Source organism: Strigops habroptila, chromosome 4 (genome assembly GCF_004027225.2).
Source record: "Strigops habroptila isolate Jane chromosome 4, bStrHab1.2.pri, whole genome shotgun sequence".
Taxonomy (NCBI): domain Eukaryota; kingdom Metazoa; phylum Chordata; class Aves; order Psittaciformes; family Psittacidae; genus Strigops; species Strigops habroptila.
The window spans coordinates 23,201,606-23,225,944 of NC_046358.1; the positions used below are offsets into that span (position 1 = coordinate 23,201,606).

General features: G+C 40.1%; 2 protein-coding genes across 7 annotated transcripts in view; both read right to left on the reverse strand.

The window, feature by feature from the left end:
- Positions 1-17,104, reverse strand: part of DYNC1H1 (dynein cytoplasmic 1 heavy chain 1) — a 45,318-nt gene extending 28,214 nt beyond the window's left edge. For both annotated transcript variants that reach the window (XR_004389904.1, XM_030485049.1), the window contains exons 1-27: positions 16,758-17,104; positions 14,050-14,137; positions 13,277-13,450; positions 12,804-13,059; positions 11,948-12,134; positions 11,518-11,789; positions 11,183-11,410; positions 9,598-10,674; positions 9,137-9,316; positions 8,385-8,534; positions 7,990-8,136; positions 7,703-7,843; positions 7,385-7,561; positions 7,163-7,273; positions 6,961-7,080; positions 6,515-6,754; positions 5,819-5,974; positions 5,332-5,445; positions 4,638-4,748; positions 4,348-4,557; positions 3,809-3,955; positions 3,427-3,593; positions 2,496-2,669; positions 1,587-1,752; positions 1,320-1,508; positions 1,045-1,236; positions 83-365 (exon numbers count right to left, since the gene is read on the reverse strand). Coding sequence is in view for 1 of the 2 variants with exons in the window: in XM_030485049.1 (XP_030340909.1) it covers positions 83-365; positions 1,045-1,236; positions 1,320-1,508; positions 1,587-1,752; positions 2,496-2,669; positions 3,427-3,593; positions 3,809-3,955; positions 4,348-4,557; positions 4,638-4,748; positions 5,332-5,445; positions 5,819-5,974; positions 6,515-6,754; positions 6,961-7,080; positions 7,163-7,273; positions 7,385-7,561; positions 7,703-7,843; positions 7,990-8,136; positions 8,385-8,534; positions 9,137-9,316; positions 9,598-10,674; positions 11,183-11,410; positions 11,518-11,789; positions 11,948-12,134; positions 12,804-13,059; positions 13,277-13,450; positions 14,050-14,137; positions 16,758-17,028 (5,728 nt within the window). In the remaining variant the exon portion in view is untranslated. The remainder of the gene's footprint in view (positions 1-82; positions 366-1,044; positions 1,237-1,319; positions 1,509-1,586; positions 1,753-2,495; positions 2,670-3,426; positions 3,594-3,808; positions 3,956-4,347; positions 4,558-4,637; positions 4,749-5,331; positions 5,446-5,818; positions 5,975-6,514; positions 6,755-6,960; positions 7,081-7,162; positions 7,274-7,384; positions 7,562-7,702; positions 7,844-7,989; positions 8,137-8,384; positions 8,535-9,136; positions 9,317-9,597; positions 10,675-11,182; positions 11,411-11,517; positions 11,790-11,947; positions 12,135-12,803; positions 13,060-13,276; positions 13,451-14,049; positions 14,138-16,757) is intronic.
- Positions 17,105-21,419: 4,315 nt separating this feature from the next.
- PPP2R5C (protein phosphatase 2 regulatory subunit B'gamma) overlaps positions 21,420-24,339 on the reverse strand; it is an 81,503-nt gene continuing 78,583 nt past the window's right edge. For all 5 annotated transcript variants that reach the window (XM_030481199.1, XM_030481201.1, XM_030481200.1 and 2 more), the window contains one exon: positions 21,420-24,334. In XM_030481199.1, the coding sequence (XP_030337059.1) occupies positions 24,203-24,334 (132 nt within the window). In that variant the 3' untranslated portion in view covers positions 21,420-24,202. The remainder of the gene's footprint in view (positions 24,335-24,339) is intronic.

The window sequence follows — 24,339 nt, forward strand, 5'->3', positions numbered from 1 at the left end:
TTTATATTAAAGCTCAGTCTTAGAGATAATATGAGTTTATATACTTGTCTCAAATTTTTCTTGTACTTCAGTACAAACTTACCAAATGGTGATCCTCCAAGTCTCGCCTCCAGGGCTTGTGTCATTGTCAGGTAACAGCGGTCAGTAAGAGGAGTCTGTACTAGCTTATCCTGAACACCAAGGTACTCAAAACCATAGTTGAATTTGGCATTTGCCATCTGAATGGAGAGCTGTTGCAACACGTCTGTCTGCTTTGGGTCAAAGTAGAACCGCATTTGGCTGAGCCACTCGAAGGATTTGGAGTTGTCGACCTTGCTTTTGATCAGTGATCTTGTAACATCTCTCTGGTGCACCAACTCAGTGATCTGGAGAACGAAATAACTCCTTAGACCATTGCAATACAGCCATTGCTAACAGCCAGGAATCCTACAGCTTCTCAGATTACTGTAGTGAATTGCCATCACTTAGAAATCATGACCTACCAACAGTCTCTGCCTTAAAATCTGTCACTACAAACACAAACCTAACATTGTTGACTGCTCTTGTTAAGGACTTCCATAGCTTTCAGCAAAGCACTCCGGTCCAGTCAGTATGTTAATCCATCACACTACTGAACTATGTATTTTTCTTGCCAGAAACTATGAAGACAAGTACTCCTAAACCAGACCAGATATTTCCCTCTATAAAGCTACAGAAATAACCTAGGATGATTTTAACTTCCCCCCCCTCAATCCTTACCCACAAACAAAAGCATATAATAATCACAATAATAAATGGCTTCATGAGCTATTTCACTTTTGAATGAAGATATCAGTAACTTCCGTATTTAGATCAATTCAGTGATCCTAGTCTGTAATATGTGATCATGCATTAAGCTGACTAGAGTGAAAAACTACCACCTACATGATCAGGGCTTGATGTAGTTGCTTAAATCGCATGCAACTTTCTCCTAGAGGAAAAATAAGTCTTAAGATTAATCAATCTTTTCATTAAACTTCTAAAAATCCTCACAAACCCAGAAGAGGAAAGGAAATTTTTACTTACCAAGTGCTCCAGTTTCCTCCTGCGAAGAGGTGGCTGCTCCATCAGCACAGAGTCTGCCAGGACATTGAGTGTGACCTCAACATTAGCTAGCACAGACTGCAGAGGACTGTTGCCTCCAGCTCCACCCGTATTGAGGGCTGACTCAACATTCTCAGACCATGCAATCTGGGCTGACAGGACAACAAGCTGAGCCTGTGTAACAAAAATCCTCATCAGACAGTTTTTCTCATTGAAGTAACCAAGCTGCAGTATGCTTAAGTGTTACATATTGATACCTGGTACTTGTCAATCCAAGAGATGTAGACTGCTGGATCAATTGAAGTTGCTTTTCCAAAGATTTCCACTTCAGTAACAGATTCTGCAAGCAATTTAGCAAGGGTCACTCTCATTTCTTTTTCAACAAGAGTGAGCCACTCATTGATCTTGGGATGTTCTGTGATGGAGACAGGTGTTTTGAACAGCACCTGCAAGAATTAGGTTTAAGTCAGCCCACATTCACTTATTTTCAGAATTTTATTTAAAAAGAAACACTGCAGCTATACCTCCTCTCCTTCACGTGAGGATATCCCAAGAACCACAGAATTGTCTTCATTGAGAATAATGCTAGAAACGCCAGCAAACATCTTCTTGAAGTGTTTCTGCAGCTTAGCAACATTTTTGCTGTTTCCAATGATTTCGAGCAAGTCTTCATCACCAACAAAATAAAACCTAAAAATCACATAAAATTAGATCTGTATCAGATTCCAACTATCACTTTTAATTTATTTATGCTTCATAAATGGCCACTATATGGGAGTAACTGACATTTATTTCCCCAACATTGCAAGAGTGCACAAATCATAAATTTTACTAGAAGTTATACTTCAGTTCTAAGATTAAGTGTCAGTTCATGTCATCTGTCCCATACGGAAGTGTATATATGCTCCATAGTGTGGATCTTTTCCTTGCTTATCCATCCCTGAAGCACCCATAGCAGAGCTTGGGACTCGGTCAAGTCTATGATGCAGGGAGAACTCCCACTCAGTACCTCCCTCACCATTACCCTCTCGTGCTAAAGTGACAATCTAGTTGAGGACTACAAGTAGGTCAGAACCAATGACTTAAATAATGGATTGTGATAGTTTAGACTGTTCCTCCAATCAGATGTCAAAATTAGGCTGTTCAAAACAGAACCTGTAGGTTTACAGAAATCAGCTGCAATGGTTCCTTATGCAGTATCTGAATCCTACAAGCAGCCACAGATAAGCAAGTAAGGGAAGTTTTAGTTCCACTTCCTGAGAAGCAGCTATAACTGAATTCCCTATTTAGACAACACAGATTTAAACAGTCATAGTACCTTAACATATATACAAAACATAAAAATTTACAGAGGCTTTACAGAACAGTACACCAATTCCTGCAGAAACATCAAATTACTCTACTTCAAGAGTCAACTAAAGCCAATTTCTTACCGAGGAAAAGAGGACCGCTCTCTTTCCAAGTATTCTCCCAGTGCCTTCTGTATCTTCCCAAGCAAGTCTGCCAGTCTCTCTAATGACCTCTGCACACCTTGGATGTTAAGAACATCCATCACAAGCGGAGATTTGGACACCTTTTTCATGAGTGCCAAAAATTCAGTGCTGATGCTGCAAGTACAATAACACAGTATGTTACTGCAAACTCAGTAATCACAGCCTGCAGAACATCAAAGTTATCAGTCTCTAAATGACCAATGCTTCTCTAATTGCTGCAGCAGCCCTAGGGAACACAAGGCTAAAGTCCCAAAATAGTTCTTCATCTACCAGGTCCACAGCAACATAATCTAACTTCTTTGCAATGTTCAATTTATCAGTTCCACTGCTGAAGGTCTACTTGTTCTCCATTTCCTGAAGAGATGCACAAATATCATTCTCTGATCTGACTGGAAGTGTATGGAATGAATAAGGATGACCAGAGCAACTTAAAGCAGAGGAAGAAAATTACGTTTGAAGGGTGAGACTGAAGGCTGCAGCTACGGCAATCAACCAGCTTGTTGCAGCCACAATGCCAGAAAAATCTTGAGGTAGCTGACCAGAACTAGCAAGAAAAGTGACTGAATGCTAATCATCTGCTAAAAATTGTACATCAGCCTGCTTATTACAAACCTTTTTCTGTCACAGATGTCTATATGGCACCTCTTGCCATATCTGTTTGCTTGATGAACTTAATACCTACAGCAGGGCTGTAATCCGCCTGGACCAGATTAGTATTTTCATATGTATATATACATTCATAACATATGGACCAGTTAGTATAGAATACAATTTTTCAACTTAGAGAGTGCTACACTGAACTCATGAAGTTGCAGGCCTGTCCACATGGTGCCCCAAGGGAGGCAAGGAAACAAAGCAATTAAAAAGTTACCTCTGGAACCGCTGGGTCTCCACAGGGAGCAAGTGCTTGATGTCCGCACTACCAGTGAAGATACCCTCCAGGTAGACCCATCGCCTTTGGACATCTATCCAGACATCAAAGAGTGCCATGATCCGGTTGAGCTTATCTTCCCAGCTAAGGGCATCTTCCTCAAACACCTAAAGTTTAAATGTTGCATTAACACTCATTTTAACAGTATCAGGAGTTTGACTGCTACTAATTATTAATAGAAGCAGTTGCTTGAGAGTTACAAAATATGCATATGCAATTAACTGTCTGTCAACTTAATCAGCCCCTGATGACAAATACATAAACTGAACAAGAAGGGAAGGCAGAATTAAATGAAGGTTCTTTAGCCTTGTTCCCATTTTACCTTGTAGTATGGTGATAGCTTCATAGCAGACACGCTGTTAATGTGCTCTTTTACTTTGTTGAAAAGGTCATCCCATCCACGAATCAAACGACATTTGTTCTGGTAATTGACCAAGTCCAATTCATAAGTGTTCCACACTTCTCTTATCTGAAGAAAAAAAATGTTCAAGATATGACATCAATAATTTCTGCTCCAACATATTAAAAAGGAAAAACGTATTACGGTAATAATATTTTACTTTTTTTATCCAATGCTTGTTCGGTTTTTTGATAGAAATATTGAAAATATGATGCATTTAGATAAAACTTAAACCAGGTAGAGTGTTTGCAGTCATTACCAAGAACTGCTTTTCCCAAATGATGCAAGTTTCACCAGAAGCAGCTTACATAGCTTTACTCTGTTCCCCAAAACAGAGCACTCACGGAGTCTCAGCACTTTTATCAACAGCTCAGACTGACATGTTTACGACACAAGTGTCAGCCACCCAACAGCAAGCCTTTGATTTGCTATGACATGCATACATGCAAGTTGATACTAGCCTGTTTCAAGAACTCTTCCAAAGCCATCTCTCCCTGAGCCACGAGCAGCACATCTTTGACAATTGCTTCATTTCTTTGTAAATCGACATCCCAGATCTGACCCAGGGTCAATTCTGAGACAACCCAGTTAACATGAAGCCTCTTCATCAGCTGTTTCCAGTGACGATCTTTAAGTGCCTCGGATTTCAGTTCAATAACTAACATGTTTATCTACAGAAAACAAGAAAGCAAGTTACATCCTTGAACTTGAACTATAAACCCCATGCATTTTAGAAACGAGCATAAGTTACCTTCATGTAGCCCTTCAGGAGTCTCTGGACATACTCATAGGAGGCATACTGTCGCAAGCGGGCAGGGAAGTTTTTCAGTTGGTTCAGCAGAGCATCTAAGTTTTGTCGAAGCTGTCAGTAACATAAAAGCAATGAAATCTTTCTCTGCAAGTGCTGCACACATAGCTGTACAAGTTTCAAGCAGTGTATTTTTACAGAAACCTCTCACTAATGAGGTAGTAACAGTACAGCTCTTTTAGTGTTAGATATATTTGCATATTTGCATAATACGACACGATACTGTCATAGGCAGCTTATGCCTTAGTGTTCCTACTGCTCTCTACCTCCTGAATATTGAATTAGAACTGATGCTGTTCTTTCAACCATATAATGAAGTTTCCATAATGAGGTCCAACAGCCTACTTAAAACCAGCAGCTTCTTCTCTGTCAATGCAGTCCAATCTCAATTCAAAACTACTGGAATTACATAAATTCCCATTCAAAATTATTGAAGTTGTGACAAACCCTGTGAATTTAGGGTTTTTTTTTTGCTTAGCATGAGAAGAAACATGCTAAAAAGATACTGAAAAAGGTACCTAAACACTGAAAACAATCTGAAACGTGACAATTGAGCACATCTATCTCAAGAGGTCCAATTCCTAATTTGCATATACTTGCAATAGTTATGTTGTTTATGTATACAGAAGTGAAGTACCTTGCGAGGCTGTACTGAAACCCAGGGTTGTTCTTTCATTTGATCAATCTGTTCCCAGACCTTAGACAGTTCAGACCAGACGCCTTTGAGATCCTGCAACTCTTCAAGAGCTACCTATAATAAAAACGGTAACAAACATCAGCAGTTATTCCTAATTTCTTCAAAGTCATGAGCATGGGAGAGTTAAACAGAATACTCTGAACATGTAAAAACTCTTCAGATAGCTTTCCAGTTCATACTGGCAATAAATGCAATAGCAAGTGACCCAGATGAGATTTTTGCATCTCAGGCCCCATACTAGCTTCACAAGAATAAGACAGTCAAGGAAGAGATCACAATCTCTTAAGGCTAGAAATGAGTAAGTGTGGAGATTGTGTCTTGACACTAGTACACTGCAGGGTTACAAGTCACTCTCTTAAGGGAGAGAGAGATGGAAATGAAATGTTTTTATCTGAAACGCACAAAATATTGTGCAAGCAGGTTGTACCTGGACACGCTCTTCACTGCCACTGAGTAGTCCTGTATCTGTTAGTTCCAGAGCTTCCTTGGCTTTCGCACACTTCTCACGATCATCCTTCAGCCTACTGAACTTTCCTTCGTAAATAGTAAGAGCTTGAAGAGCCTCTTCTGGACGCAGGTTTCCCTAAAGGTTGCATGAGACACATTAATCCAAAAATCCTACAACCAAGTTGAAGCCAAGGTAAAAGCAAGAAGTAAATACTAAATGTTTGTTTGTCTCATTATTTTCCCATTTGCAGTTTGCTGACAATAAGGTTACATACTAATTCAGAGTAAGTCTCATTCCACTTTTAAGTGCAGTTTTTGGCTTTCCTAAATAGCGTTTTGGGAAAAAAGGAAGGAAAAAAAAAAAGCAGCTTGCTTCTGAATCCCCCTACATGCATGCCTGTGACATAGCCCTTGTTTCAGCCAAAGCTTGTTAGTCACTTAAGTTGTCCAGTGTTTTGCACCTAACAGAGGCCTATGTTTTAAGAGCAAATTTCCTTCTGCCATCACGCACCCCCCCATTCAACATATTGGCAAGTTACTACAGAACCCTCAAACAGACTTTTACCATCATCTAAAATTAAAATCTGCAAAAAAACCCCATATAAATAAATTGCTGCTTCTTACTGAATACAGAGTATCTACCTTATTTGCTGAATGAGTATTAATCATGACTTACTGTTACAGGCTTTGTTTTCTCCCAGTCTGTTAGCAAGTCAGTTGTTCGGCTCTCCACTGCGCGATCCTCTTGAACTATCTTCATCTGCAAGTTTGCTACTTGCTGTTGAATGGCAGAATCCTTTCTACGCATAATGTCATTAAAGGCACCCCATTCTCCTTCAATGTTGTCTATGTACAGCCAAGAGGATGGAAACTGGAACCTTTGTTTCTCAAGCAAGCGCTGACCATTGCGATAAAGCTACAACAGACAGTGGTTGTAAGTTAAAAAGACAAAACTAACTTAAGCTGCAAGGCTAAATAACGTATTTTAACAAGCGCTCGCTACAGAATTCACAGGTTATGAAGCTCATGTCTATTCTTTAAGGATTTGAGTATCACGAAGCTATATAGTAAGAGCTAAGCCTGACATTTCCAGAAGAAAGTATCATTAGCAAGACAACATACCTCAACTTGCTTTTCAAACTGCTTGATTTTACGTTTCAAGGACTGCACATATGTGATGAACGTCACTGCATCTGATGTGCTGGCAGTGTCCACTGAATGCTGCTCCAGTTCTTGACGGGACTGTTTGGGGCACAGATCAGTATTTCAGGAGTCTAGAACAGTTGACTTGAAAGTGAAAAACTGGAATTTGGACTTGTCTTACCTTAGAAATTTGTGAATGAAACTCTGTCATATTCTGGCCAAGCATCTGGCCAAATTTGCTGAGCACTTCCTTGTGCCAGGAGTCATACTTCAAGTTCACCTTTGATTGTACCTATGATTGAATAAAGTTACATAAGAGTAATTTGTCAGCCTTGCTATTTTATGCTATACACTCAATCTGAAATTGAATTATTTATCATACAGACCAATTGCAATTTCTTACCTTGCCATAGTCTATGACAACAGGTCCAAATTCCTTTCTGGTTTCTGCATTGTCAAATGTTCCTCTTGCCTTTCTTATCTGAACTAAAAGGGCTTGCCACTTATTCAGGTCTTCTCCAAGACGGTTGTATATGTTTTCAGCCTGCATATCCCACAGACACTGGTACTGCAGCCAAACCTGATTGATGGATTTCACAAACAATGTTCAGAACTTCTCCAGCACATTCCAAAAGATGTGTGTGTCCCCAACCCTCAGGAAAACTGAGAGAAGGGTCCACTTCCATTTTAGCTGTAGCACTACGTGGCATTAGCCTCCTACCTTCACATACTGCTCCACTTCAGTTACAATTCCCATGATAGCAGAGTATGTCTCCTCCAGAGCCGCAGGGCCATCAGGCATCCTTGTCAATGCATTACGATAGAATTTCTCTTCCTCAGACAGCTCATAATGCACTCCGACCTAAGAACCACAATTACATGCGTGATATACATGAATTTCTAGGGCACTCAGATTCACTGCTACAGCAACACATTAAGATATCAAGCACAACTAATTGCAAAGTGAAAATAATTGCTTGTACTTATATACAGCTTCATTATACTTACCTGGTATCTCTGACTTTGAATTCTTGGTAGCGACAGGATTACTGTCTTCCAAGAAAACATTTCTTGATAAAGTTTGTACCTACACTCTTCAATTGGTGGATTCAAGTATATCACCTGGTTGGTTATTCTTAGTTCATGCACGATGTTCTGCAGAAACAGTAAACACAGTTTTACTGACAGACACTCCTACATATAGACAAGAATTTTGGACTTCAAGAAGCAGCAAACACTGTTGAAAAATCAACTTGCAGTTAAAGAGGAGGCAAGTATTCCTCCAAAAAGAGATACAGAAAAAATCTCTCTCATATAAGCCTCATATAATTCCTGGATTAAGTACTTGACAATAAGGTAAAGAAAAAAGAAAGCCAGCAAAACCCCCCAATGACAAAACTTACTTTGATCTTGGGTTCACCACCGGGCTTATGGCTCACTTGAGGAGCATCTGTATCCATGTCAACTTCTGCTTTGTCATCTGCTTGTCCAAGAAGAACTTGGGTCCAGGCCCTCAGTCCAGCTTGCAAACGAACACCCAGGATTCTTTCAATCTAAAGAAAATAAGCCACACTGGAGCAAAAAGCTGCATATTCACTGCATAAAGACCCCACTATTGATATATTCTGACACCATGCATACTATGGTGCCTCAAAGAACCACTACTAAGTCATTAAAGAAGTTTAGGAGTTTTGGTAAATTTTCACTGAATAAAAGTTCAAAGCTTCTCCTGTCCTCGTGGACTTCAACGGAATTAAACAGTATTTACTGCTTTGAAGTTGGCTGAAACTTGAAACTTAACAGGCAGAACCAAATAATATAAAGGCAGTGGGTCTTTGCTTCCAGTATAGCAATTTTTCACTACCCTTTATCTACCTCGCTCACCAGCACCTTCTAGGCAGTCAAGCTGTATCAAACTTTTTTCTTCAAAGGATAAAACTCCCCTTGAACTAGTTGATCCCAAAAGTCAAGAGCAGAAAGCAGAAAATAAACAAGTCTTGCACCTTCTGCATACGAAAAGCACACAAAATTTTCAGAGAATGCAGAGACAAAATTTTCCCTGGGTGACTATGAAGAATATAATAAAAAAATCATTTGCACCCAATGAAAATGGTTTTTTTCTAAATATATACTAACTCCTTGATCTCAAACCTACCTCTATATCCAACTTATTGACCCAGATTGGCAAATTTGAATATGAATGAAGATTTAAGTCATCCACAGCTTTCTGAACCCTGTTCAAGATTTCAGAGAAAGTCCTGTGATCATACATGCATGTTTCCAATGATCTCACTTCCAAGTCTATTTTCTCTTCAATAATGAGCAGATCATCCACCTAAAAGGGTTTAGGAAAAACGGGATGTTTAGTTTAACAGTTAGATAGAGGCAACAGTAGTTGTGCAGTAATGGTTAGTCACTTCTCTATTTGGATTCAGCAAGCTTACCAATTTTAGTAATAAAAGATCCATTTAGCCAGCCAACTTGTGCCAACTCTTATCAGCTTCTTAACCAAAGAGCTACAGAATAGTACATCAGCTATCCAACTTCACTTTCGGTTTACCACATTGCTCAAGTATCAATGTAAAGATTTTGCAGAATTTGAAAGATAAAACAAACCTTTTCTTGGAAACTGAAGACGGTCTCGGCTAAGCGCTGTACATATGGATCAAGTTTGTATGATTCCCACACGAGTGCGATTCCTTCTGCAATCAAAGCCTGCACCTCTTTCTTCAAGCCAGCAACCAGAAGTGAGATAGTATTACGCTCTTCTACTTTCTCACATGTTCGTTCATATGTACGGACACTTTCAATGAGAGAAATAGCAAATGGGTAGAGCTGGTTTGCTTGGTGAGCTTTGTTGACAATTGCGAGGGGAACACGGAAACCAAGCCACTTCAGGTTTCGGACTTCTTTCGAAAGTGTAATTATTTCTGGGAGGAAGTTGACTTTCAGTTTCAGGACATTTCCACTTCGACCTCTAACACGAGTGCTTTCAATGGTGAAAATACGACCAGACACACCAAGATTGCGTTGCTGAACTTTTCTTGCCCAGTCATCAAAGATCTCCTGAGTGTTGAGCTTCATGCGAAAGCTATCTCCATCCTGCTTTAGCTTCTGACCTTCTACATGGTTCTCCCAGCCTTTGCCAAGGACATCCTCAACACGCTTCATGTATGCGGTGAGCTGTCTGTCAATCTGTTTTGCCCAAATTATAGACCCAGACACAGGAGGCAAGTCACGAACATGACTCATTTTACAAGCTTGACTCTGGGGGTATTGTACTTTAAATTTGTCATGAAGAGACTCAATATCATCCTTTACGCGCTGGATCAATTGTGTTTGATATTCACGAATGGCACCGCGAATGTGAGGTCTGACAAACAAGGCATTAAACCTGGAGAAGATTCTGAACATTTCATTGGCATTCTTCGCTGTACCAAGCTGGTCTCTCAAACGGGCAGTTATTCTTGTTTCAACTCTATCAATTCTTTCATCATATCGTTTCATTGCTGCCTCCCACGCTTCTGTACCTTCTTTGGAAACATCTAACCCATCTACTTCCTTAACATTCTCATAAGCAAGATTGACTTCTTCAATCGCATTAGCATCTGCAGCATCAAAAAGGACTTCTGCTACTTTCATATCCTGTGGTTCAGGTACCTCTCCTTGATTTTGTTGGGCAACAGCAGTCACCTGCATTAGAATCACATTTGAGTTGGATGCTTCAAAATTTACCTACGAATAGTCACAAACAGTCTATTCTAACAAGCATTGAAAGAAAACTATTAGTTTACAAATAGGTAAACAAATTAGTACCAAATCCTTAACAAACTTGCAGTCATGTTTAAATCTAAGTTCCACTACGAATAAGGCAACAGTTACTTTACAAACTTCCACTACTGTGCAGCATAATCTCATTTTCCACTGTGATTTAGCCAAGCTCAAGAACTTACTCCCTTACTAATCTCCTCTATGTCTGGACTTGCTGTGTTTATTAACAGCTGCATGGTCACGTAGTATGTGATGTAAGTCAGAATTAAAGATAAGCCTATTAGCAAGGGTTCAAAACTAGACTGGTTTGGGGAGTAGATAGTGAAACTGAGTGTTAATTAGCTTTGTGTTGGTAACTTTTTAAAGCAACGGTGAACACTCTTGAAGAAGCCACACAGATTTGCTGTCTGATAACAACTGAGAGTATTACCTGAGGTCGCAAAACTCTCACAATAACTGCCCTCAGCTGCTCATGCTGACGCCTGAATTTCCTCATTTGATCAAGACGACCCTGGAGTTTCCTATGAGCTGGATTGATACGCCAAACCATCTTCAGGTTCTCTTCCCTTTTTCTTTTTACAATATCTCTCAGGAGAACTTGTAGCTTCTCATATTCATCATCCCAGGTCTGGAATACTTCAAAGCATGCAACCATTACCTGAAGAAAGTTTTACAACAGGAACTTTAACTCCCAAATGAAATGCTACCCAGAAGTCACTATTCAATGCAAAATACAGCCACCTGCACCACAAAACCATAACATACCTTTTCAAACTCTTCATAGGCAACATGCATCAGTTTTCTGGTTCCCAACACTTTTAGAAGCTGAGAGCTCAGATCTCTTGAAATAGCCTCCACTAAACGCAATGCCCTTTGGATTGGGTATTTTGTGTTTCTGATTTTTCTCAAATGGGTAAATATTGCAACAAGGGCCTGCCTTATTTTGTCCAGCTCAGTAGCAGACAGCAAGTCATTCAGTGGAAAGTCTTTCATCAGTGGATTATAGTCGTTCACGGTCTCCAGAGCCTGTTTCAGACCTAAATGTAACAGAAAATATCTTTAATATGACTTTTAATTTTATTAATCCAACCTGTAGGTTTAACTAGACCAAGGTTACTCTAAACAGCATTGTTCTTTGTACCACAATGTTTCCACAGAACATTTCTGAAAAAAATTTACTGGACAGACATTTTACCTGTGTCTGTATCGAAGCTGACAGTTGCATGAAAACGTTTGCCATGTTTCAGGATATCCAGAGTCAGAAGAACTTCTGGACTTTCACGTTTTTCCTGAATGCGATATAGAGCCCGTTCCAAATTTAACCAGAAGCTTATCTCCTGTAATGCAGTGCCTGATGCAGGATCTCGATCTAATTTGGTCACCTTAAAAGTAATAGAGAGAAAGGGAAGAGAGGGAGAGAAGCATTTAATTCATATGCTTCAACTGTAAAAACTTGATCAATTACTAAATGTAGCTGAAACATTTAACATCTACTAGGTTTTAATCTAGTAGATATCTAAGTAGATATCTAAGTAGAATCTTAAATAGTTTTGGCACTCATTCTCTGAGAAGTGTAGGAACTTCAGTGCAACGAGAGTCAAAGTTTAATTCCAGTGGTCCTGGAAGCTGGTTTAATGACCTCCTGTGGTATCTTAACTATAGCCTAAAAAAGTCACCTGTCCAGTTCCCTGATCTCTGTCTGTATTCTGGTTAATGACAGATGAGCCAGGCAAGAAAACAAACGTTTATGCTCTGGAGTAGGAAAAGGCACCACTGTTCCATGAGCAATAGGTGTTCAATGTGCCCACGGAAGAAAAAAAGACAGAGTAGTATCTGAGATGCTACTTCCAAGCAACGGCAGAACAGCAGAGTTCTTTTGGAAAGTAAAAGGCAGGCATAAGCGAGATTACAAGACAGGACTGGAGCAACTGTTCTGAAGTGGGTGGTTGTGAATGCACCTGCGAAAATAACAAACCAAACCAACGAGATCCACTTCTCTCAATGTACTGTGAAGATGTGTGTTGTTTTGTTGGTTGGTTGGGTTTTTCTACCTTTTGTATCTCTCTAATCCAGCGGTTGACTCCAGATTGTAGCTGATTGAGGAATAATGGATCCTCAGCCTTCTCACCAAAATCTGTAACCTTTGGTTTTTCTCCACGTTCATAACACTGCTTGGCAACATTAGTAATGGTTGCATGAATTGGCAGACTAATCTCTGGAATTTCAATATTCTGCTGCAGATGCAAGAGGCCCATTTCAAGTTCTGCAATCTTTTTCTCAACCGAGGGAGCCATCTTATCTCCATCCCTGAAAAAGCACACGTTTCCATGTAAGAGGCCGAACAAAAACCACACACAACACATTTAAGCCGTACGAACTACTTCCCCAAAGTCAGCTACAGCATCAGATGCAATTGTGTGCTTAAACCATTTCACATGACTTGCCTTGAGCAGTCACTTTTTTTCTTCATTGAACACCTACCTTAATTCATTAGCAAAGAAGTGCGGCATTTATACTGAATTACCTGTCTGCTTTGCCAGATTCCCTGATATAGGACTTGAAAAAGGGAGCAACAGCATTGCTGATGAAAGAATGTAATGTTTCATACGGAGAATCTTCACTGAGAGTGAGGACTCTCAGCTGGGAAGACACTGGTTTGTCGGCATCAATCACTGGTGTACGCTTAATGAACGCCAGGCTGCAGAACAGAGAAAAGAGTTACCAACTAAATATCTGAAACTTAAGTGGCAGTTACAATAGCTTAAATCTGACTGCAAGTTTAGGTCACAGGAGTCAAATGCTAACCTGCACCATCCTACTTTATAATCTTTCTTCTGAGAGACCTGAACGCAAGTCTTCCAATATCTGCATCTTTATACTTCAGTAATCAGCCAAACGTAGGACTCTGCAGTGTGGGCACACTGAAGAGGCCCGTATCTTAGGAAGCTTCAGAGTCAAATATGCATTAAGGTAACTGACAAATATATGAGTCAAATATAACCAAATATTACTAAACCTACTGCTGTGTACGTTACTTTTGCATGTATGGCAAATTAATAAGACTTTGTCTCTTTAACCTCAGAACTAGAAGTCCTAAGTCCATTCTTTTCAGCCTCATGACACACCCTTGTTTTATCAGAGCCTCCACCTTGAAAAGCTATTCCTCCACCTGAATAAAACCACTGCATGAAGCACTAGGTAAACTGGAGGTAAATTTCTAGGTAAAGTAGGTAAATCTGCTTGTGTGGGCTTTGCATTCATAGGGTAGAAATGTCAAGGTCTATTTTACTGACTCACCTGTTTGATTTTATGCCATAATGAATGTCAGTGCTGATACTGTAGGAAATGAATTCTTTTTCCTCTTCTCCTTCATCTCCCACATCCTCTGCAAAAAACATGCTATGTAAGAAATATTTTATTTCTGAGGTATCTGCCACGGTCTAACATCTTCCGCTATTATCAGACTATTTTCTAACCTTTAATTTCTACATCAATTTATCTAAATTAAGTTAAAATCAGCTTTCCAATGTCCCTCAGATTCAGAGTGGGTTCATTGTTTTTCAACGAAACTCTATTAGCTTTCAAAAGTTGCTATAAAAAAATGATAAAACATTACAACAAGCAAATTATAACTCACATTCCAAGAGGGAAATCTTCTGCAATACAGAATGTACATTTATTTGCAGAGGTATGCTGCCATAATGACTACATTTCAGAGTAGTAGAAAAAAGCAGCTGCTTTTTTCTTTTAAAGGTTGCTTTGTATTTTCTGACCTTGTCTTTGAAAGTGATTTGGAAATTAAGTCTCTGAACAAAAAAACCTCCTGACAAAACAGAAACCAAAGCCATGGGAAGTACTCGGGCATTACCAGAGCCAATGTACCACAGATGATGTAATCCCTGGGAATGCAGGCAGTTGTGCTGCAATGCAGTCATTTCGGTGCAGAAGGTTACTCCCTGTTGGGGGATATGCTCTGACTTGACGCATTACAGTGGACTCTTGTCCTGCTTTGATTTCATTTGGCCATTCATGGGAGATACACCCCTAGGGTGTCACATTTTTGATCCTGAACACCAGAAGCCTGAACACAGAACACTGCACTAGACACCACAGGAACCTCTATGGAAGCTGGTGGCAGGCTATGTAGGTCGTGATGCCACACAGCAGTTTTCATTACTCAGAAATATGGCTTTTGTTTTATTGTATTTGTAATCAATAATTTACTTAGTACTATCTAATTCACACAAAAGTTTCAGTAATAATATTGCTTTTAATAGTTCAGAGAAAATAAGATCATATGCTGCTAGAGGTTCTGAATCTGTTAAGTGTGAAGACTGGCTGTGAATCACAAAATCCACTCTCCCTAAATAACTGCTCTTAAACCAGAAGACATCGATGGAATGCCTCCTACCCACAGGAAATTAGTATTTAGCTTCTGAAACACCTAAGTGTCTCAATTTATTTTTTAAACACACATATATAACAATACCTACGCGACAGGCCTAGAGCTAACTGATCATTACTACCTTTCATTACTTCCAACCCAAACTAAGGATAATCAACCTCATGAGCCAGACGAGAGATTCAGAAATCATCTGCATAGCATATTAACATCCAATGGATTTTCCTTAAATCTTGGTAAACACTGTGCCACAAATTCATAATAACTGTTGTTCTTTTTTCCCCCCTCTAGAAAATTCTACTGTTATCCTTGCTGAAAAAGAAATCTCAAACTTTGAAGGGGAAGGAGAATAATCAGTAGAAATAGGCCTAAGATAAATAAAGACAGGATATTTTAAGCAACATTTTGGATTCATAGTGAATAGACAAGGAAGGAAGAACCTTCTTCCTGCTTCCATCAGTGTGCAGCAACTGCAGGGCCTATGTCCAGTATATTACACTGCGGCTGCTGACATGTTAAATAATTATGAAGTGTGACTACATTAAGATTTGATATAAATCTACCGGGACTGAACCAACAGCACAACAGCAGCAGAAATCCAGAAGTTCAGCATTAAAATTTTGCAAGCTCAAACTGGCAGACAAGTAGCCACATACAAATCGTAAGTCTTGTTTAGTAGTAAAAGTCTGTGTTATTAACGAAGCCTTGTTTTAGTCTATTATTGTCCATTAGGCTGGATTCTGTGACAATTTAAGTGCCTATTTAGCAATTGATTTCTTGACAATAAAAAGTCATTTTCAAAATAAGTGAGACTCAGTGACAGCTGCGTGTAAATAACAAAGATGTTCTTCAATTCAAGAGTGTCAACTTAGCTATAGTATTTAATGCACCATTTGATGAGGTTTCCAAGACCCGTTTACAAGCACCATGGCCACTAGGCTTTGCTAACTAAACAAAGGCACTGCAAGGGCTACATCCGGATATGGACCGGAGTCTTGCTAATTTACCACGGAATAATGCTTTTTACAGGCAGAGCTGACTTTGTTTTGATTTTTTTTTGGGGGGGGGGTGGTGGTGTTTGCTTTGGTTTTATTTCTCCAGGGTTGGTTTGTTTTCGTTGCTCTGTTTCAGACCGGCTGCCTCCCTTGCCCAGGAGGAGGTCAGCTCCCCAGCAGCAAGGAGGCCGCAGCGAGAAGCGCCTACAGCCCACTGACGAAGCACTTTCGGTGGCTATAGCAGCAGGACGGGCTACAGCCGCAGCACACAAAGCACCTGCGCCCACAGCCCCGCCGCGCATCTGCCTCGAGCAGCATCAGCCCCAGTCCCAGAGAACAAAGAACGGGCGAGGCCGGGCGCGGCAGGGGGTGCCAGCGCGGGCCCCGCCCGCCGATGCCGGCCTTCGCGCGAGGTGCGGCGGCAGCGCCTCGCCCCGGCTCTCTGGGCCGTCCCCGCCGCGCCGCAGGTCGGCGCCTCCCGCACCAGGCCCGTGCTTGAGGCGGGGACCCCCGCAGCCCCCGCGTCCCTCCCGCCCGGCGGCAGGGCGGCGGCTCAAAACAGACGCCGCCATTTTGAGAGCGCGGTATCCGCCCGGCTCTCGCCTCACCTTTGAGGGTGGAGCGCTCCACCAGCACGGTGTGGACCTGCGGGTCGGAGAGGAACTTGCGCATATGCTCCAAGGCGCCCTTCTCCTCCAGCGCCGCCTCCAGCACCGCTGGGGCTTCGCCGCCGTCCTCCAGCAGCAGCGGCACCAGCTTGCGCAGGTGCTTCTGCAGCACCGACACGTCGGCCACATTCTGCACCGCCGAGCCCGACACCTCCATGCCGCCTTCCTCGCCGCCGGGGCCGCCGCCCCCACCGCCGCCGGAGTCGGACATGCTGAGACACGAACACCGGCAGGCGCGCCACGCTCCGCCCGCCCGCGGTGCGGCAAGCAACGCCCCGCCGCCGGGGAGCCTGGGAAAGGCAGCCCGCCACGCCTCCCCCGGCCGGCGCCGGTGCCGCCCCCGGCACAGCCCCTGTTGGCAAGAGCTGTGTTCGAGTAGCTTCTTGCGGAAGAGAAGCGCGGCGGAAAGGACGAGCCGCCCGCCCGCCGCTTCCAGCATCCTTGGCAGCACCGCCCGAGGGAGATGTGTTCTGCTACTGCCGGCCCCTTACCGGGAATATAAAGCAGCCCCAGGGCTCATTTGTCCAAACTGTTTATATAATGTGAAAATCAAACCCAGAAGCCATAACAGGGGAGGAGGCTGGCTTCTCTCCCGTAAAGAGCAACCCTCTACCCAGCTCTACAACAGCCATACTATATACAGTTTAATGAACCCAGCACTCAAATCATTAATCCCATACTTTCGAATCCCAAAAGATATCCCACAGAGAACACAGGGGCATTGAAAGCACCCCAGTGAAAAGGGGACTTTTCCCTCAATCTCATTTTAAAAAACCGTTAAAGCTCTTTTACAGCTGCGACATCCCACTGTATATGTTTGATATAAGGAACTAGGTGAGTTTAGCTCACTGCCACCAGGATGGACAATCCTGCTCCTCCTCGTCCAAACTAGTCCCATCTCTCCCTTGGTCCTGGGTGGTATTTGAATGTGCCTGGGAGGGGGAAGGTGGCAGCAATTCCAGAGCAATCCCACTGCCTTCCAAAAATCACTGTTGATGACCCACAGACTGAAAACTCACGTTTTTGTTCATACACAAGTAGAGAAGGGGATGACACCTAGAAGAGAACACCAAGCAAACCAACCATATAAAACGACCTCTGAATGCCACACACATTTCCTCAGGTGGATACACAGGCAAATGCAGAGACCCTCAGGCCTAGGGTCTGTTCAATGTACTGCACAAAAAGTAAGGAAGCTGGGATGGGACATCCTGCCTGACGAGGGAAATGCGGGCCTGAACCACTACACAAGTGTTGACTCAGCGTTAAAAAGTGGGTATGCCCAGCTGTATATTGTATGTTTACAAGGAATCCAGAAAGCCCAGCCACATGCCCTGGTTCCTGTGTTTCTACCAGGAAAAAAGTGTGCCTATGCTCACATAAGGCTCCTAAGGGGTTCAGAACTCCAGATTAACTTCGAAAAACCCACTGATTTCTTAAGTAATAGAAATCTCAAACCTTGTCTGGAAGGAAAATAATCTGTTCAGCAACAGAACTGGCAGAGGTCATTAACTGAAAACTGATCAAAACCATTTAATTTCCTCCCCTCCCAAAACCCTCCTATTAGAAAGGTAATTTTTCTTTTTTTTGAAGAAAAATACTGGAAGACAATATGTATTAATCTAAATATTCTATTTGCAGAACATAGTTACTGAGACAGTGTTTAATACAACACTCATCTACTTCAATTTTCCAGTCTAGTTTGCTCACACTGATCAGTCTTCTACATGCAGGTCATGTTTTAGGATTATATTTCATATGAGAAAGAGAGTTAACTTTGCCAGGCTGTCTGAATTCCAGAAAGACTACCCCATATCTGGTCCTGCTGTCTTCCAATGGGGTAGGGATTACCTGCTTCTTATATCCATGTAGTAACTGTCAGTGCAGGCTGAACATCCAAAACTCGCAGGTTAAATTAACATGCTGGCCTCCAGGATCTTCAATAAAAGGGTGCTGATAATTCTCTTAAGAAACCTAGGTCTAAAGTGTAATAACATCTCTTCAGAGGTTAGTTCTAGCTATGGTTCCAAGTGCTAGCATGCTTATTCTTCTAAAAACAGCTGTCATCAGCTGCACCAAAACATTGCAAAATTTTTGTAGCTTACAAAGCAAGAATCAACTGTAAAACTGTAAAACTGCTGCCAGGAAAAAATATGAATAAGTAAGGAATTGAGGACAAGAAAGCAGGACAGAGACAGGAAGTAAGAATGCAAGTAATTATATATATGCATTACTGCCAATTTGCAGAGAAAGTAGGGTCAAAAAAATCCCAACAACTCTCATACTACTGTAGATTTTAAAAATACTCCATGTGTGGCAACACTTTATCATATAAAGAACAAGTCTAGGATTCTGATATTTAAGTGCTGGGCTACTTGCAACTACAAGCCAGTGTAGGTAAGGCACTTGGTATTCCTTTTCATCACTCCAGCCTCGTCTGCTGTGCCAAAGGGAGCAGGAAGATCTTGTAAATTAAGTTAATCAAAGCAAAGACAAGATAAACTAGCTTTTTGCACAAGTTCTTATGTTCAGCTAAAGAACATATGTTCTCTCTACAGAAAGAAAAGGCTTTACCTTTCTCAATATGGGTGAAAAATCATTTGCCTTGATCTACGCCTAGTTAATTATGAATGGCCTTTTCTTGGATACACAAAGGACCTGGCCCTTCTACAGGTATGTGAGAAGCCATTTAAGTCAGCCATCCAAAAGGCAGGATTGCCAATACGACACATTTCATCTCTAGTTTAATTAAAAAGAAGTATTTCAGAGAATCAGAATAAGACCTAGGACTTGTCAAGACAGAGAAGATTTGTTCCTGGCAAAGGCCATATAAAATATATAGAAAGAAAATATTTTGCCTAAGTCAGGGAAGAAACTTCAGAAAAAAATCATGTTTTCCCTATATTTAATAATGATTTGGTAGTATTAGAGACAAAAACCAAAGCAAATCCCTGAACAACAATCAGAGCAAATCACTTGCTTTTCCATCTCTAATCCTCTTACATCTCTAACTCCAGAGTACTAGGAAAACAATGGCAAGCCCTTCATGCAGCATGAACCCTTAGTGTGGTCTTCTCCATTACAGAAGTGCCTAAAATAGCTTGAGGCAATTATGTGAATACTCTTCTCCCCCCTTGCAGCGAAACAGTGGAAGCCCTCTCCCTTCAACACCATAGGGTTGATGCTTATGAGACTTCATGCTTTGTGTGCAGTCCTCTGCTTGTGCAGGAATGAATGCAGTCCTGATATGACTGGGTTCAGAGAAAGACAGCTGAAGTCATGCTGCTCTTCAGTTACACGAGGAAGGAAAAATGTAGCTCCACAGTAAATTCTCCGTTGAGAAATTTGTCATACAAAAACTTTTTAACTACATCAAAGTTTTATTTCATAAAGTAGAGACAGCTCAAGCCAAGTCTCATCATATAAACTATAATCCAGGGAGACAGTGATATGGTAATTAGAATGGCATTTCTTAATTAGCTATATGCAGTCAGAGTCTCCACAATCACTGCTCACAGTAAGGACAAGATCCAGGGTGCAGAAATGCTCCACTTTTAGGTGGGTGGCCCCTAATGCGATCTAGAACAATACCTAAGATAACCCAGAATTGTAGCTATCTCCTGTAAGTACACTTGTAAGGTACTAAAATAGTTTCCATAAGGAAACCAGAAACCTCTACACACAAGCATACTAGTGCTACACTAGCACCTTCCCTTCCATCTCTAAAAAGCCAAAGCAAGCAATACCTAAAGAGGTTGCTTGTCAAAGCTCCTGAGCTTAATTCCCTTGGAGAGAAAAGATTACAGTTCAGTTCCTGAACATGCCTGCAACTCAAGAAGGTATTTATATGGGGGGGGTGGGGTGTGGGGAAGTCACTACTGTATTTTAAAACATTATGAAAGGCATTTGACCTTAATTTTGTAAACTGAATGACTGAATTCTCAGTTGTTTCAGTATCTAGTTCTTGATTCATGATTAAGCTTGGGAATGCATGCAATGAGTTTACTTCTGAGCTCATGCAAAAAACTGTTTTTCAGTATGCAATGGCTTGATAACTCAAATCTTAACATTTGTAGCAAGGCAGTAGTCAGATACTGATCCCACCACACTTAGAACCTTCCCCCAACCGCACCACTTATTGTAAGTCAGCTTTATGTTATTGCGTTAGCTCTATTAAACTTCTATGGATTCCAGAGGGAAGACAATTCCTATTGCAGACTGAAGGTTTTTTCCTTCAGTCACCTTGACCACATACCACCTACCACATTATAATCCCTGAATTTATGGTTACTTTGCTTGCAGCCTGTTAATATAGAAGTTACAGGGAAAACCACTGTGGTATGAAAGGTGCATCTTTCATATTTGTAGACTGGAGCTTCAGAAAATTTCTTTCAGTCCTGATAGTTGTTCCAAAAGATGTATCTGCTTTTTCTACCGAATATCCATTATTCCCTTTTTTTTTTTACGAATTGCCTTACAATAAACCTTTTTTGCAGGTGAAATGTATGCTATTATCTTAATTTGTACAGCTGATTCTCCAAACAATTATAATCTACACATCCCCAAGCACCCTGTGCTAAATTTAGCTTCATGATGAACAAGTAAAATTCACATGTTCTTTATTTGTCCATATAATACACCATTTTTTTTATAAGTTCTAAAATTAGATAAAAGCATATTAAATGGCAGGTGTATGAAGTTCTTCAGAAACAATGCCAGAACAAAAAATTGAATTACAAAATGTTAAAAAATGTAGGTACATTTGAACTTAACATTCCACTAATGCATAATGTTACAGATACTGTCTAATGAAAAATAATTGTGCCACTTACCTATTTTTGCTGTTTCTAGGAACTTTTTATTCTGTACATAGGACGATTCTGTACAAAATATGAAGTCTACATTTTTATTACTTATTACCATAAAACAAGGTACAATGTATGTACAATATTAAAATGAAGCCATACTAAAGCCACACTAAAAAGACACTTGTAATATTACTTTTGACATTCCTGATGTACAGGTGTAATTTTGGAAAACTGGGGAAGGTGTCAGACAGACCTTTATGAAGAACAACAATCACCAAAATTCTACTTTAATTTTTCTTTTTTTTTTGGATGTTTTAGTTTTAGAATGGTTTTGTACAGGATTATTAGAATTTTATAAATATTGATAATAAACATGCTAACCCACTAGTGGTGATAGATTTTGGAATATCGTCTAAGCAAATTTCAGTAGCCCAAAACTTCAAATATGACTTCATGATGAAATTTAAGCTCTTAAAAATACCACAATAGTTCCCTTTTTGGTGAGTGTTTATCTTCAATAAAGAACAAAAATAAAATCTAGACAGTGAAAGATGTTCTTATACGTTGAGCATCACACAATCAATCAAACATTGATATACATTTTTTTTTTTTACCCCTCTGGGTAACATAATTCCTTTCAGCAACCTCTTGCACAAACATACTGAACACCCAAAATCAAAGGTAACTGATAATCTACCAGCTAAAGATGGAAGTTCAAACAATGGTATATCAAAATACACTGACATTGCTTTACACAATTAAAAAAGCACCCTTTTTCCCTCAAAAGGAGAAGGCATCTTTAAACTGGTTTAATATAGTTTATCCTAATGGTAAAGCATACTCTTTTTCAAGTTTTACAGGAAATGTTTTTAGACACAGTGGACGTTCCACTTAAAGGTTGGGCTGGTCTTTAAATTTAGTTGTTGTAAGCCAATATTTACCACCCTCAATTGTCTTCCAATAGACAACATGACAAATATCGGAATTTGAATGTTAAATGCAACCAACAAACAGCAGGCACTACATATGCACAAGGTTACTACGAATGTCTGCTTTGCGCATTTTTTTTTTTTTTAAATGGATGCAGGAGACATTATACTTCCTTAAAAAGTAAAACAAAACTGTTTTTAAAGAAGCTGCGTTTTTATCTCTTTATGCATCAAGACATTAAACATTAAGTTATATCATGTTACTGCCAGAGACAAAAGAAACTAATCACCCATTTAGAATAGCAGAACACATTTCAAACAGCTTGTAAGCAGGATAAGTAAGTCAAAATACTGGCCACCCTGAGAGAAATCAAATATTGAAGACAAAGCACTATATTTTTTAGAGATTTTCCTCCCGTGCTTTCCCATCTACAACAAAAAGCTCATTACATGCAAGTAATCTTGTGGAATATATAGCAGCATTTGAAGATCATCAGCAACTCAGATGCATTTTCAGTTCACTTGTGAGGTGTATTTGCAGCACATGTGCTCTTTACAACAACAACAAAAAATATTTTCACTGTAAAATTATGGTCACTATCTCCTCAGCTCTTAGACTCATTTGAAAAGAAGCAAAATGGAATTCAAGGGTCTGTTCTTTTTCTTATTTAATAAGCTTGTGATGTTGTGTTTCCTGAAAGGTTATGTTCGTCTTTCAGATAAAAACTGATGCAACTGAAATCACGCATAGTATCTGCCACAGAATATTGAACTCCTAGAGCCCAAGAAAAACGCTGAGTATTAAAAGCTCAGATAAGGGAGAAAACAGTGAAGGAGTATTTTATTGACTTGAAAAAACTTAAAATGAAATTTTATATTCAGTCTTTTCCCAGTCATAGTAAACAAATCTTAATTTTAGGAAAAATTCTTCTACCAGTTCATATCTTGAATACTGGTGCTGTAATATACACTAAAGACTGGAAAATATGGCTTTAAATATACATAAAGTATTAGGACATGGTATATATAGCTATCTATCTTTATCCTAAGTAAATGAGAAATAAATGTACAGAATTCTTAGAAAGGAATGATGATTGAGGATTGTCATGAAAGTTACCAGTTTGTAAGCCATGTTTTATAGTACGAAAGAATAACTGTGTATTTTCAAAACTGCTGGTATATTGCGAGACAGTAACAATGTGGAAACAACTGTAAAGTTGAGAAATCCTAGAAAAAGTTTAATACTTAAATTTGAAATAATTTTACTTTTTGAAAACACACATTTATCATTAGTACCAACTATTGGTCATTCACTTAGATGGAAAGAGTTCATAGAATGCTTTTCTCAAATATTACTATAAAAACTGCATGATATCAGCTAGCTGGTGCTATAACACCACCTCCAGGAAATTGCGTCCACTTGATTACAGTCAACCCAATATTCTGCATGTGGAATTGGGTAATTTACCATTGTTTGAACTACTAATCTTGAGCTGCATACTCTATTATTGCCTACAGAACTGGGTTGAAGAAAGCTTTGACTTTGTGTGTAACTGATTGGTATGGCACAAAAAAGTAAGTTCTACTGTAGAACTGAGTCCAGAAAAAACCCAACTTTTCCTCCAAAATAATATTTCACTGTAATAGTTTAATGCCCATCATGTGATATTAATTCATCAGCTCTGCAATGTGATTCCAAGGCTTTCATGGTATAAATATCCTGAGGCAGTTCTGACTTGCGTCGCACAAGAGGACGATCTTTTTTCTGATCTTTCTGTGCCTGAA